Source organism: Ranitomeya imitator, chromosome 3 (genome assembly GCF_032444005.1).
Source record: "Ranitomeya imitator isolate aRanImi1 chromosome 3, aRanImi1.pri, whole genome shotgun sequence".
In the NCBI taxonomy this organism is placed as follows: domain Eukaryota; kingdom Metazoa; phylum Chordata; class Amphibia; order Anura; family Dendrobatidae; genus Ranitomeya; species Ranitomeya imitator.
Window position 1 is genome coordinate 180704396 of NC_091284.1, and position 15920 is coordinate 180720315.

Consider the following 15920-nt stretch of genomic DNA (forward strand, 5'->3'; position numbering starts at 1 on the left):
TAGGGTATTCCCACATTTGTTCAGCCTGTCTAACAGTCGCAAATCATGTAGTTACAGGGCCGAAAACTAAATCTCCGAGCACATCCAAATACTCATGCTCGGGGAAACCCAAGTAAGGAGCATACTCGCTCATCACTAGTAACTACTACTAAACTGAACATTAATTTTATGAATTTTACTCTACATTAATACTATATAGGTTATACTATTGGAGGGGCTTAGCGCATATTTGAGCAAATTGTGTGCGTCAATTTCTAATAGGGAACCTACATTATCAGACCTACTTACAAATGTAATTGGCAGGTAGGATCCTGCTCTTATTTATAGCAATCTGGGACACATTAGAGGAGCCAACATTAGTTATTTTTCTTTAGTTACAACTGGATCTTACAAGTATTTAGAGGGGTATTCCAATTCCCCACTCTATCATGTGCTGGTCATGCCTCACTTGTCTTGATATTTTGGAATTCCTTATTGGCTAGAAACATTTATTTTGGGCTGAAATCTCCCTACGTTATTGATTTAAAAAAATTTTCTAAAATCTATCGACAGACTCGTACCCTTATAATCGCTTTTTCGGTTTTCCACTGGCTACTCGGGATTCAATTTTTCTTTTGTCTACTGGCTAACACTATAAAATATATATAAATATTTCTTCACCTCTGTGTAATTCTTATGCATTTCAATTATCACTGTCAATAAAATATTTTCAATTTTCATTGTTATTTTAGGGCAATTAGAGCATTTCAGGAAGTGCTTTATGTCGATCCCAGCTTTTGTCGCGCCAAGGAAATCCATTTACGACTTGGACTTATGTTCAAAGTGAATACGGACTATGAGTCAAGTTTAAAGGTAATCATATTATTTTGGGGAGCTGTTCACTGTTCTTGAACCCCCAGCAGCTGGGGCTTTGTATGTTTAGATGTTGCTCGTATTGGACAGTGTGTGTGTTCTGCATGCAGATATTGCAGATTTGGTCAGTATTTTAAAGGAACCAGTCACATTCCCAAATGTTATTAACCTGCATGTGTAAGGTTGATCTGCAGATTACAATGCTGTCTGGCAACTTTACTTCAATTGCAGATACTGGTAGAAAATTAACTTTATTCCATCCAGGACTGTTCGCTTTTCAGTCACTGAGGTGTGCAAGGAGCAGCTTCACCCGTTGCTCCTAGCATTGACTGCAGCAGCTTTGGGCACACCTATGACACAATGCCTCTTGTCTTTTAGGGAGAAATGAAGTTAATTTTCTCCTGGTAGCCACGCTTTCAGTAAGGTGCCGGACAAAGTTGGAATGCTATTTATCTGCAGATTAATAGTGTTTGGCGGCAATCTTTGCAGAAATTTCCTGACAAAAAACGGACTTTTTTCCATAGGAAATCCGTATGCGTTTTTTGCGCGTTGTTTTTGCGTTTTTCCAGAGCTTCCCCAATTGAATAATATAGAGGGAAAAATGTGAAAAATCCGCAAAATTTAATGAACATGCGGTTTTTCCCGTGATGCATTTTTTTCCGCAAAAAAAAACGCAACATGTGCACAAAAATTGTGAATTGCATTCTAACTATAGGATGCTTAATGGATGTTTTTTTTCCACGGTTTTATCGCGTTTTTATAGCGGGAAAAAACGCAAATAATCCGGAACATGTACACATAGCCTAAGTCTGCACTGTGTGAATTGAGCCCTGAGAAAATCTACTATACAATTGTCCATGGGTCACTTCCGTCTTAATGTCTGTCCTTCTGTCTGTCTGTCACGGATATTCATTGGTCACGGCCTCTGTCTGTCATGGAAATCCAAGTTGCTGATTGGTCGTGGCAAAACACCCACGACCATTGCCACGACCAATCAGCGACGGCCATAGTCTGGCAGCGAAATGGCCGCTGCTTTACTGCCCTGCAGTTAGCGCTGAACCCTCACACAGGGTTAATGCCAGCATTAACAGACCACGGTGTAACGCACTCCGTTAACGCAGCTATTAACCCTGTGTGACCAACTTTTTACTATTGATGCTGCGTATGCAGCATCAATAGTAAAAAGATCTAATGTTACAAATAATAATAAAAAGGTTATTCTCACCTTCCGACGTGGCGCGCTGTCCTCGGCAGTGCAAGCGGCAGGTTCCGGTGCCAAGGATGCTATGCGAGAAGGACCTGCCATGACGTCATCACAGGTCCTGCGCTCATACCAACCCTGGGACCGGAAGCGGACGCGTGCATCGCACACAGGCGCCAGGACTTCAAGGGGTCTTCGGAAGGTGAGTATATGTTTATTTTTTATTTTAAGTCTTTTTTTAACCACGCATATAGTGCCCACATTGCTATATACTACGTGGGCTGTGTTACATATTGCGTGGGCTCTATTATACTAGCTATTGAACCCGTTCTACGCCCGGGTGGTGAGCATTTATATTGGTATATGGTCTCCATCCTGGTATGTGCTGCTCCATCCTGCTTCCCCATCCTGTCATGTGCTGCTCCCATCCTGTGTCCCCATCCTGACATGTGCTGCTCCCATCCTGCACCCCCATTCTGACATGTGCTGCTCCCATCCTGCGCCTCCATTCTGTCATGTGCTGCTCCATCCTGCGCCCCCATCCTGTCATGTACTGCTTCATCCTGCGTCCCCATCCTGTCATGTGCTGCTCCCATCCTGCACCCCCATTCTGTCATGTGCTGCACCCATCCTGCGCCCCCATCCTGTCATGTGCTGCTCCATCCTGCGTCCCCATCCTGTCATGTGCTGCACCCATCCTGCGCCCCCATTCTGTCATGTGCTGCACCTATCCTGCACCCCCATCCTGTCATGTGCTGCTCCATCCTGCGTCCCCATCCTGTCATGTGCTGCACCCATCCTGCGCCCCCATCCTGTCATGTGCTGCTCCATCCTGCGCCACCATCCTGTCATGTACTGCTTCATCCTGCGTCCCCATCCTGTCATGTGCTGCTCCCATCCTGCACCCCCATTCTGTCATGTGCTGCACCCATCCTGCGCTCCCATCCTGTCATGTGCTGCTCTCATCCTGCGCCCCATCCTGTCATGTGTTGCTCCCATCCTGCGCCCCCATCCTGTCATGTGCTGCTCCCATCCTGCGCCCCCATCCTGTCATGTGCTGCACCCATCCTGCGTCCCCATCCTGTCATGTGCTGCTCCCATCCTGCGCCACCGTTCTTTAATTTGCTGCTCCCATCCATATGCCCCATACGCTGCTCCATAAAGGTTTATGGCCCCCATAAGAAGCTCCATAGTATATGCCCCGTACACTGCTCCATAAAGGTTGATTGCCCCCATAAGATGCTTCATAGTATATGTCCCCGTACGCTGTTCCATAAAGGTTTATGGCCCCCATAAGATGCTCCATGGTATATGCCCCAGTATACTGCTCCATTATGGTTTATGACCCCCATAAGATGCTCCGTGGTATATGCCCCCGTACAATGCTCCATTATGTTTTATGGCCCCCATAAGATGCTCCATAGTGTATGCCCCCGTACACTGCTCCATTATGGTTTAAGGCCCCCATAAGATGCTCTATAGTATATGCCCCGTACATTGCTCCATTATGGTTTATGGCCCCCATAAGATGCTCCATAGTGTATCCCCCCGTACACTGCTCCATTATGGTTGATGGCCCCCATAAGACGCTCCAGTGTGTATGCCCCCGTACACTGCTCCATTATGGTTGATGGCCCCATAAGATGCTCCATTGTATATGCCCTGTATGCTGCTGCAATATATGAAAAAAAAAAATAAATACCATACTCGTCTATGGTCGCTGGGCGCCGAGTTCTGGGGGGGCCTGAGCAGGCGGGGACACCGTCGCGCTGTGGGGGTCAGGTGCTGGAGTCGCCGCTAGTTCAGGTCCCCCAGCACTTGCTATATTCACCTGGCCCCGTTCCACCGCTGCGCGCCCCCATCTTCCGGCTCCTCTGGCTGTGACTGGTCAGTCAGAGGGCGACGCGCATTAAGCGCGTCATCGCGCCCTCTGAACTGAACGTCACAGGCAGAGGACCCGGAAGATCGCGGCGCGCAGCGGTGGAATGGGGCCAGGTGAATATAGCCGATACTTACCCTCCTGGCGGTCCCTGCTTCTCTGTTGGAGATCGCGGTGTGTGTTCAGTGTTTACGCATACCGCGATCTCCTGGGAGCGTCACTCTGTGGGGGCCAAACTGCGCCGTTGCTTGCGCAGTCTATAAAGGCTTCGGACAGAGTGACGCTCCCAGCGTTATATTATAGATACTACATCTCTGTGCTATTTACTATGTAGCTGGGCAATATACAATGTGACTGTGCAATATACAATGTGACTGTCAAATATACTACATGGCTGTGCAATATACTACGTGCTCTATGTTATGCTATATACTACGTGGCTGACCAATATACTACATACCTGTGCAATACACTACGTGGCAATGTTATATACAACGTTGCTGTGTTATATACTACGTAGCTCTGCTATATACTACGTACACTGTGTTACATGCTACATACTACGTAGCTATGTTATATACTACGTCGGTTGTAACATAGTAATATAGTTAGTAAGGCCGAAAAAAGACATTTGTCCATCCAGTTCAGCCTATATTCCATCATAATAAATCTCCAGATCTACGTCCTTCTACGGAACCTAATAATTGTATGATACAATATTGTTCTGCTCCAGAAAGACATCCAGGCCTCTCTTGAACCCCTCGACTGAGTTCGCCATCACCACCTCCGATACGTTAGAATCGGGCCACCATCTAGTGTGTGTGTGTGTATGTGTATATATATATATACATATATATATATATATATATATATATATATATATATATATATATATATATATATATATATATATATATATATATATATATATATATATATATATATATATATATAAAATATATGTCTCTAAGAGGTACTTCTGTCTGTCTGCAACTTCCGTAACGGAAATGTCATGGCTGCCGCAAGCAATCGTCGACGGGCACAGTCCGATTAGTCTCTCCCTACTCCCTTGCAGTCAGTGCCCAGCGCCCGCATACTCCCCCCAGTCACCGCTCACACAAGGTTAATGCCAGCGGTAACGGACCGCGTGATGCCGCGGGTAACGCACTCTGTTACCGCTGCTATTAACCCTGTATGTCCCCATCTTTATACTATTGATGCTGCCTTTGCAGCATCAATAGTAAAAAGATGTAATGTTAAAAATAATAAAAAAACAAAAAACCTGCTATGCTCACTTTCCGTAGTCCCACGATGCGCTCGCAGGTGCCGCCATCTTGCATTGCGAAATTACCCAGAAGACTTAGCGGTCTCACGAGACCGCTAAGTCATCTAGGTAATTTCGCAATGCATCCTGGGAACGCCAGAGCTTCGCTGGATCCCGGCGGGTGAGTATATCATTATTTTTTATTTTAATTATCTTTTTTTAACAGGGATAATGTGCACACACTGCAATATACTACGTGGGCTGTTATATACCGCGTGGCTGCGTTATATACAGCGTGGCTGCTATATACTATGTGACCAGTGTTATGTGTTATGTGGGCTGTGTTGGATACTATGTGGGCTGTGTTATGCACTGCGTGGGCTGTGCTATATATTACGTGGCCAGTGTTATATACTGCTATATACTGCGTGGGCTGTGTTATATATACTGTATTAACGCATCGGGTATTCTACAATATGTATGTATGTTTATAGCAGCATAGTATGTTTATACATAGTATATAGCACAGCCACATACATATTCTAGAATACTCGATGCGTTAGAATCAGGCCACCATCTAGTTTTATATATGCTCCTAGATTAAGACTTGTTTCCTGGTGATTCTTCTCGTGGGCCAAAATTAGTGGCTTGTTTAAAATGGACCAATAAGTAACCTTTCTTTACAAATTCTCAGAATGCTGATTGCCGTACCAACACATTCTGCATGGGAAAGCCCAGGGGAATTACAGGGGCTCGTTCTCCTGTGGATCAACTGGCACATCCTTTGAAAATCTGCATCCAATTTGACTATAGCAAATCCTGAAGGTGTTGCCATCAATTTATAAGGAAATATTCATTTTTTCTATTATTGTCCACAATGTTCTACTGGATTAGGTGATCAGAATTGATCAAGATCGCTGATCAGCTTACTGATATTCTTTGTGTTCTTATTAATGAAGAATGGCGAAGACAGGAGGAAGTTTTCAGTTGACAACAAATGCTTTATAGTAAACTACCATAAACCTTCCATAGGATCCTAATACTTGTAAATATATAGTACAAAAAAAAAAATAGTTCCTCAATATATTTCTAAGCTGGCAATATTACTGTAGGAATATACCCTGCTCTGACTTTTGTATACCTATTTAAGTGTTCTGCGTTCTGCTAGGCTTATATGATATGATTGGTAGCTTCTATCTCGTGAGTCTCACAGACTTACACCAGTAAAACAGATAAGTGGCACTGAAAACTGGAGAAGATGGCTATCTGTGAGCATTTTAAAGGGGTTGTCTGGTCTAAAGCTTCATAGTGACTGCAGACTTGTGAAGCCTCACGGTGCCCTCATTACAAGGATTCTCCAGTGTCGGGAGTGACTATCATGTGACTGCGAGTATGTGATTTGCATACAAGTTCAGACTAGATGGCTGTAACACGTGCATGGAGTGAGCCTGCGCCTTTCTAGTTGGATTGTAGTCGGGAATATGCACATCACATACACGCGGTCACATGATTGCCCTTCCCAGTGCCAGCACCGAAGTCACATAGTGACTGCAGACTTTTAGCTTTAGACGGGACAACCCCTTTAATAGTGCACCAGCATGGAAGCATGTCGTTCTTTGCAGCCATCTGTGCACCGCACCATGGTTATGGGTTGCCTTTATAGCCGGGAGTCTGTGGAAGACCTCCATGCCGTCCATTCTGAACCCCCATTGGAACCTAGCCTTTGACCAGGCTTCAAAGGAGACTGATTTTTACTGTATACAGTAATACTAAAGTCCTACATCATATAGTACAAGCAAATGGACGATCGCAGGCTCGATTTTTTTTTTTTTAAATTTCTGCTCAAATTCTTCCAATAGCCATAACTTTTTTTTAATTTTTCCGGCCATTTAAGTGTAGGAGGGTTTGCTTTTTATGGGAGGCGAGTTGTATTTTTGAATGACACCATTCGTTTTACCATATAGTTTACTGGAATAAGGAAAAAAATTGAATTTGCAAAAAAAGTGCAATTTCACAATAATTTTTAGGGTTTTAACCCCTCTGTGACCTTAGACGTACTATCCCGTCGAGGTGCCCTGGGCTTATCTGACCCTGGACGGGATAGTACGTCATAGCCGATCGGCCGCGCTCACGGGGGGAGCGCGGCCGATCGCGGCCGGGTGTCAGCTGCTTATCGCAGCTGACATCCGGCACTATGTGCCAGGAGCGGTCACGGACCGCCCCCGGCACATTAACCCCTGGCACACCGCGATCAAAGATGATCGCGATGTGCCGGCGGTGCAGGGAAGCACCGCGCAGGGAGGGGGCTCCCTGCGGGCTTCCCTGAGACCCCCGGAGCAACGCGGTGATCGCGTTGCTGCGAGGGTCTCACCTCCCTCCCTGCTCCCTCCAGCCCCGGATCCAAGATGGCCGCGGATCCGGGTCCTGCAGGGAGGGAGGTGGCTTCACAGAGCCTGCTCAGAGCAGGCACTGTGAAGCCTGCAGCGCTGCATGTCAGATCAGTGATCTGACAGAGTGCTGTGCACACTGTCAGATCACTGATCTGTGATGTCCCCCCCTGGGACAAAGTAAAAAAAAAAATTTCCAAATGTGTAAAAAAAATAAAAAAATATATTCCAAAATAATGAAAAAAAAAAAAATATTATTCCCATAAATACATTTCTTCATCTAAATAAAAAAAAAAAACCCAATAAAAGTACACATATTTAGTATCGCCGCGTCCGTAACGACCAGACCTATAAAACTGTCCCACTAGTTAACCCCTTCAGTAAACACCGTAAGAAAAAAAAAAAAAGAGGCAAAAAACAACGCTTTATTATCATACCGCCGAACAAAAAGTGGAATAACACGCGATCAAAAGGACAGATATAAATAACCATGGTACCGCTGAAAGCGTCATATTGTCCCGCAAAAAACGAGCCGCCATACAGCATCATCAGCAAAAAAATAAAAAAGTTATAGTCCTGAGAATAAAGCGATGCAACAATAATTATTTTTTCTGTAAAATAGTTTTTATCGTATAAAAGCGCCAAACCATAAAAAAATTATATAAATGAGGTATCGCTGTAATCGTACTGACCCGAAGAATAAAACTGATTTATCAATTTTACCAAACGCGGAACGGTATAAACGCCTCCCCCAATAGAAATTCATGAATAGCTGGTTTTTGGTCATTCTTCCTCACAAAAATCGGAATAAAAAGCGATCAAAAAATGTCACGTGCCCGAAAATGTTTTCAGTAAAAACGTCAACTCGTCCCGCAAAAAGCAAGACCTCACATGACTCTGTGGACCAAAATATGGAAAAATTATAGCTCTCAAAATGTGGTATTGCAAAAAATATTTTTTGCAATAAAAAGGGTCTTTCAGTGTGTGACGGCTGCCAATCATAAAAATCCGCTAAAAAACCCGCTATAAAAGTAAATCAAACCCCCCTTCATCACCCCCTTAGTTAGGGAAAAATAAAAAAAAAATGTCTTTATTTCCATTTTCCCATTAGGGCTAGGGTTAGGGCTAGGGTTAGGGCTAGGGTTAGGGTTAGGGTTAGGGTTAGGGCTAGGGTTAGGGTTAGGGCTAGGGTTAGGGCTAGGGTTAGGGCTAGGGTTAGGGCTAGGGTTAGGGCTAGGGTTAGGGTAGGGGCTACAGTTAGGGTTGGGGCTAAAGTTAGGGTTAGGGTTTAGATTACATTTACATTTGGGAATAGGGTTGGGATTAGGGTTAGTAGTGTGTCAGGGTTAGAGGTGTGGTTAGGGTTACCGTTGGAATTAGGGTTAGGGGTGTGTTTAGATTAGGGTTTCAGTTATAATTGGGGGGTTTCCACTGTTTCGGCACATCAGGGGCTCTCCAAACACGACATGGCGTCCGATCTCAATTCCAGCCAATTCTGCGTTGAAAAAGTAAAACAGTGCTCCTTCCCTTCCTAGCTCTCCTGTGTGCCCAAACAGGGGTTTACCCTCACATATGGGGTATCAGCGTACTCAGGACAAATTGGACAACAACTTTTGTGGACCAATTTCTCCTGTTACCCTTGGGAAAATACAAAACTGGGGGCTAAAAATAATTTTTGTGGGAAAACAAAAATATTTTTTATTTTCACGGCTCTGCGTTATAAACTGTAGTGAAATACTTGGGGGTTCAAAGCTCTCACAACACATCAAGATGAGTTCCTTAGGGGGTCTACTTTCCAAAATGGTGTCACTTGTGGGGGGTTTCTACTGTTTAGGTACATTAGGGGCTCTGCAAACACAATGTGACGCCTGCAGACCATTCCATCTAAGTCTGCATTCCAAATGGCGCTCCTTCCCTTCCGAGCCCTCCCATGCGCCCAAACGGTGGTTCCCCCCCACATATGGGGTATCAGCGTACTCAGGACAAATTGGACAACAACTTTTGGGGTCCAATTTCTCCTGTTACCCTCGGGAAAATACAAAACTGGGGGCTAAAAAATAATTTTTGTGAAAAAATGATTTTTTATTTTTACGGTTCTGCATTATAAACTTCTGTGAAGCACTTGGTGGGTCAAAGTGCTCACCACACCTCTAGATAAGTTCCTTAGGGCGTCTACTTTCCAAAATGGTGTCACTTGTGGGGGGTTTCAATGTTTAGGCACATCAGTGGCTCTCCAAACGCAACATGGCGTCCCATCTCAATTTCTGTCAATTTTGCATTGAAAAGTCAAACGGCGCTCCTTCCCTTCCGAGCTCTCCCATGCGCCCAAACAGTGGTTTACTGCCACATATGGGGTATCAGCGTACTCAGGACAAATTGCACAACAACTTTTGGGGTCCATTTTCTCCTGTTACCCTTGGTAAAATAAAACAAATTGGAGCTGAAGTAAATTTTTTGTGTAATAAAGTTAAATGTTCATTTTTATTTAAACATTCCAAAAATTCCTATTAAACAACTGAAGGGTTAATAAACTTCTTGAATGTGGTTTTGAGCACCTTGAGGGGTGCAGTTTTTAGAATGGTGTCACACTTGGGCATTTTCTATCATATAGACCCCTCAAAATGACTTCAAATGAGACGTGGTCCCTAAAAAAAAATGGTGTTGTAGAAATGAGAAATTGCTGGTCAACTTTTAACCCTTATAACTCCCTAACAAAAAAAAAAATTGGTTCCAAAATTATGCTGATGTAAAGGAGACATGTGGGAAATGTTACTTATTAACCCCTTCATGACCCAGCCTATTTTGACCTTAAAGACCTTGCCGTTTTTTGAAATTCTGACCAGTGTCCCTTTATGAGGTAATAACTCAGGAACGCTTCAATGGATCCTAGCGGTTCTGAGATTGTTTTTTCGTGACATATTGGGCTTCATGATAGTGGTAAATTTAGGTCAATAAATTCTGTGTTTATTTGTGATAAAAACGGAAATTTGGCGAAAATTTTGAAAATTTTGCAATTTTCACATTTTGAATTTTTATTCTGTTAAACCAGAGAGTTATGTGACACAAAATAGTTAATAAATAACATTTCCCACATGTCTACTTTACATCAGCACAATTTTGGAAACAAAATTTTTTTTTGCTAGGAAGTTATAAGGGTTAAAATTTGACCAGCGATTTCTCATTTTTACAACAAAATTTACAAAACCATTTTTTTTAGGGACCACCTCACATTTGAAGTCAGTTTGAGAGGTCTATATGGCTGAAAATACCCAAAAGAGACACCATTCTATAAACTGCACCCCTCAAGGTACTCAAAACCACATTCAAGAAGTTTATTAACCCTTCAGGTGCTTCACAGCAGCAGAAGCAACATAAAAGGAAAAAATGAACATTTAACTTTTTAGTCACAAAAATGATGTTTCAGCAACAATTTTTGTATTTTCCCAATGGTAAAAGGAGAAACTGAACAACGAAAGTTGTTGTCCAATTTGTCCTGAGTACGCTGATACCTCATATGTGGGGGTAAACCACTGTTTGGGCGCACGGCAGGGCTTGGAAGGGAAGGAGCGCCATTTGACTTTTTGAATGAAAAATTGGCTGCACTCTTTAGCGGACACCATGTCACGTTTGGAGAGCCACCGTGTGCCTAAAAATTGGAGCTCCCCCACAAGTGACCCCATTTTGGAAACTAGACGCCCCAAGGAACTTATCTAGATGCATAGTGAGCCCTTTAAACCCCCAGGTGCTTCACAAATTGATCCGTAAAAATGAAAAAGTACTTTTTTTTCACAAAAAAATTTTTTAGCCTCAATTTTTTCATTTTCACATGGACAACAGGATAAAATGGATCCTAAAATTTGTTGGGCAATTTCTCCTGAGTACACCAATACCTCACATGTGGAGGTAAACCACTGTTTGGGCACATGGTAAGGCTCGGAAGGGAAGGAGCGCCATTTGACTTTTTGAATGAAAAATTATCTCCATCGTTAGCGGACACCATGTCGCGTTTGGAGAGACCCTGTGTGCCTAAACATTGGAGCTCCTCCACAAGTGACCCCATTTTGGAAACTGGACCCCCCAAGGAACTTATCTAGATGCATACTGAGCACTTTAAACCCCCAGGTGCTTCACAGAAGTTTATAATGCAGAGCCATGAAAATAAAAAATAATTTTTCTTTTCTCAAAAATGATTTTTTAGCCTGGAATTTCCTATTTTGCCAATGGTAATAGGAGAAATTGGACCACAAATGTTGTTGTCCAGTTTGTCCTGAGTACGTAGATACCCCATATGTGGGGGTAAACCACTGTTTGGGCGCACGGCAGGGCTCAGAAGGGAAGGCACGCCATTTGGCTTTTTAAATGGAAAATTAGCTCCAATCATTAGCGGACACCATGTCGCGTTTGGAGAGCCCCTGTGTGCCTAAACATTGGAGATCCCCCACAAATGACCCCATTTTGGAAACTAGACCCCCAAAGGAACTAATCTAGATGCATACTGAGCACTTTAAACCCCCAGGTGCTTCACAGAAGTTTATAACGCAGAGCCATGAAAAAAAAAAAAAAAAAATTTCTTTTCTCAAAAATGATTTTTTAGCCCGCAATTTTTTATTTTCCCAAAGGTAACAGGAGAAATTTGACCCCAAAAGTTGTTGTCCATTTTCTCCTGAGTACGCTGATACCCCATATGTGGGGGTAAACCACTGTTTAGGCACATGCTGGGGCTCGGAAGTGAAGTAGTGACGTTTTGAAATGCAGACTTTGATGGAATGCTCTGCGGGCGTCACGTTGCGTTTGCAGAGCCCCTGATGTGGCTAAACAGTAGAAACCCCCCACAAGTGACCCCATTTCGGAAACTAGACCCCGAAATGAAATTATCTACATATGTGGTGAGCACTCTCAACCCCCAAGTGCTTCACAGAAGTTTATAACGCAGAGCCGTGAAAATAATAAATACGTTTTCTTTCCTCAAAAATAATTTTTAGCCCAGAATTTTTTATTTTCCCAAGGGTTACAGGAGAAATATGACCCCAATATTTGTTGTCCAGTTTCTCCTGAGTACGGTGATACCCCATATGTGGGGGTAAACTACTATTTGGGTACTTGCCGGCGCTCGGAAGTGAAGTAGTGACGTTTTGAAATACAGACTTTGATGGAATGCTCTACGGGCGTCACGTTGCGTTTGCAGAGCCCCTGATGTGACTAAATAGTAGAAACCCCCCACAAGTGACCCCATTTCGGAAACTAGACCCCGAAATGAAATTATCTACATATGTGGTGAGCACTTTCAACCCCCAAGTGCTTCACAGAAGTTTATAACGCAGAGCCGTGAAAATAATAAATACGTTTTCTTTCCTCAAAAATAATTTTTAGCCCAGAATTTTTTATTTTCCCAAGGGTTACAGGAGAAATTGGACCCCAAAATTTGTTGTCCAGTTTCTCCTGAGTACGCTGATGCCCCATGTGTGGGGGTAAACCACTGTTTGGGCACACGTCGGGGCTCAAAAGGGAAGTAGTGACTTTTGAAATGCAGACTTTGATGGAATGGTCTGCCGACGTCACGTTGCATTTGCAGAGCCCCTGGTGTGCCTAAACAGTAGAAACCCCCCACAAGTGACCCCATTTTGGAAACTAGACCCCCCAAGGAACTTATCTAGATATGTGGTGAGCACTTTGAACCCCCAAGTGCTTCACAGACGTTTACAACGCAGAGTCGTGAAAATAAAAAATCATTTTTCTTTCCTCAAAAATGATGTTTTAGCAAGCAATTTTTTATTTTCTTAAGGGTAACAGGAGAAATTGGACCCCAGTAATTGTTGCGCAGTTTGTCCTGAGTATGCTGGTACCCCATATGTGGGGGTAAACCACTGTTTGGGCACACGTCGGGGCTCGGAAGTGAGGGAGCACCATTTGACTTTTTGAATACAAGATTGGCTGGAATCAATGGTGGCGCCATGTTGCGTTTGGAGACCCCCTGATGTGCCTAAACAGTGGAAACCCCTCAATTCTAACTCCAACACACCCCTAACCCTTATCCCAAATGTAGCCGTAACCCTAATCACAACCCTAACCCCAACACACCCCTAACCACAACCCTAACCCCAACACACCCCTAACCCTAACCACAACCCTAATTCCAACCCAACCCTAACCCTAAGGCTATGTGCCCATGTTGCGGATTCGTGTGAGATTTTTCAGCACCATTTTTGAAAAATCCGCAGGTAAAAGGCACTGCGTTTTACCTGCGGATTTACCGCGGATTTCCAGTGTTTTTTGTGCGGATTTCACCTGCAGATTCCTATTGAGGAACAGGTGTAAAACGCTGCGGAATCCGCACAAAGAATTGACATGCTGCGGAAAATACAACGCAGCGTTTCCGAGTGGTAATTTCCGCACCATGGGCACAGCGGATTTGGTTTTCCATATGTTTACATGGTACTGTAAACCTGATGGAACACTGCTGCGGATCCGCAGCGGCCAATCCGCTGCGGATCCGCAGCAAAATCCGCACCGTGTGCACATAGCCTAATTCTAAAGGTATGTGCACACGCTGCGGAAAACGCTGCGGATCCGCAGCAGTTTCCCATGAGTTTACAGTTCAATGTGAACCTATGGGAAACAAAAATCGCTGTACACATGCTGCAGAAAAACTGCACGGAAACGCAGGGGTTTACATTCCGCAGCATGTCACTTCTTTCTGCGGATTCCGCAGCGGTTTTACAACTGCTCCAATAGAAAATCGCAGTTGTAAAACCGCAGTGAAATGCACAGAAAAACCGCGGTAAATCCACGATAAATCCACAGCGGTTTAGCACTGCGGATTTATCAAATCCGCTGCGGAAAAATCCGCAGAGGACCAGAATACGTGTGCACATCCCTAACCCTACCCCTACCCCTAACCCTACCCCTACCCCTAACCCTAACCCTACCCCTAACCCTAACCCTAACCCTAGTTCTTACCCCAACCTTAGTGGAAAAAAAAAATTCTTTATTTTTTTATTGTCCCTACCTATGGGGGTGACAAAGGGGGTGGGGGGGGTCATTTACTATTTTTTTTATTTTGATCACTGAGATAGGTTATATCTCAGTGATCAAAATTCACTCTGGAACGAATCCCAGGGAAGAAGACGGACGGACCCCGGGTGGCTAGGTAAGTATAAGGGGGGGGGGAGATCCGGGCACGGGGGGGGGGAGATCAGGGCACGGGGGGGTGGATCGGAGCCTGGGGGGGTGGATCGGAACACGGGGGGGGGTGGATTGGAGCACGGGGTGGGGGATCGCTGTGCAGGGGGGTGGATCGGAGCACGGGGGGTATCGCTGTGCGGGGGGGGATCGCTGTGCGGGGGGTGTGATTGTAGCACGGGGGGTGGGATTGGAGCACGGGGGGAGCAGACAGGAGGACGGGGGAGCGGAGCACAGGACGGAGGGGAGCGGACCACCGATCGGAGGGCGATCGGTGGGGTGGGGTGGGGGCACATAAGTGTTTCCAGCCATGGCCGATGATATTGCAGCATCGGCCATGGCTGGATTGTAATATTTCACCAGTTTTTTAGGTGAAATATTACAAATCGCTCTGATTGGCAGTTTCACTTTCAACAGCCAATCAGAGCGATCGTAGCCACGAGGGGGTGAAGCCACCCCCCCTGGGCTAAACTACCACTCCCCCTGTCCCTGCAGATCGGGTGAAATGGGAGTTAACCCTTTCACCCGATCTGCAGGGACGCGATCTTTCTGTGACACAGCATATGCGTCACAGGTCGGATTGGCACCGACTTTCATGACGCATACGCTGTGTCACAGGTCGGGAAGGGGTTAAGTATTTTGTGTGACATATCTCTGTGATTTAATTGCATAAAAATTCAAAGTTTGAAAATTGCGAAATTTTCTAAATTTTCGCCAAATTTCCGTTTTTTTCACAAATAAACGCAGGTACTATCAAAGAAATTTTACCACTATCATGAAGTACAATATGTCACGAGAAAACAATGTCAGAATCACCAGGATCCGTTGAAGCGTTTCGGAGTTATAACCTCATAAAGGGACAGTGGTCAGAATTGTAAAAATTGGCCTGGTCATTGACGTGCAAACCACCCTTGGGGGTAAAGGGGTTAATTTACCTTGTTCACCAGCTGATAAAACTGAACTGGCAATAGGATTCCCCATGTCAGTACGCTGACCATTTAAGTGGTGAAAAAAAATTCAGAAATTTGTAAGAAAATCTTTTTTGCTTTTGTCCCTATTTTCCGAAACCTATAGACCGCTTCAGTTCTTCAGGATCTGGGGCTGGGTGATGTTTTTTTTTCTGCCTGAGCTGATGTTTTTACTGATACCAATGGTATA

The 15920-nt window shown here is 44.4% G+C and overlaps 1 protein-coding gene across 4 annotated transcripts in view; it reads left to right on the plus strand.

Moving 5' to 3' along the window:
- KDM6A (lysine demethylase 6A) overlaps window positions 1-15920 on the plus strand; it is a 194688-nt gene that overhangs the window by 105188 nt on the left and 73580 nt on the right. For all 4 annotated transcript variants that reach the window (XM_069761664.1, XM_069761663.1, XM_069761665.1 and 1 more), the window contains exon 6: window positions 732-852. In XM_069761664.1, the coding sequence (XP_069617765.1) occupies window positions 732-852 (121 nt within the window). The remainder of the gene's footprint in view (window positions 1-731; window positions 853-15920) is intronic.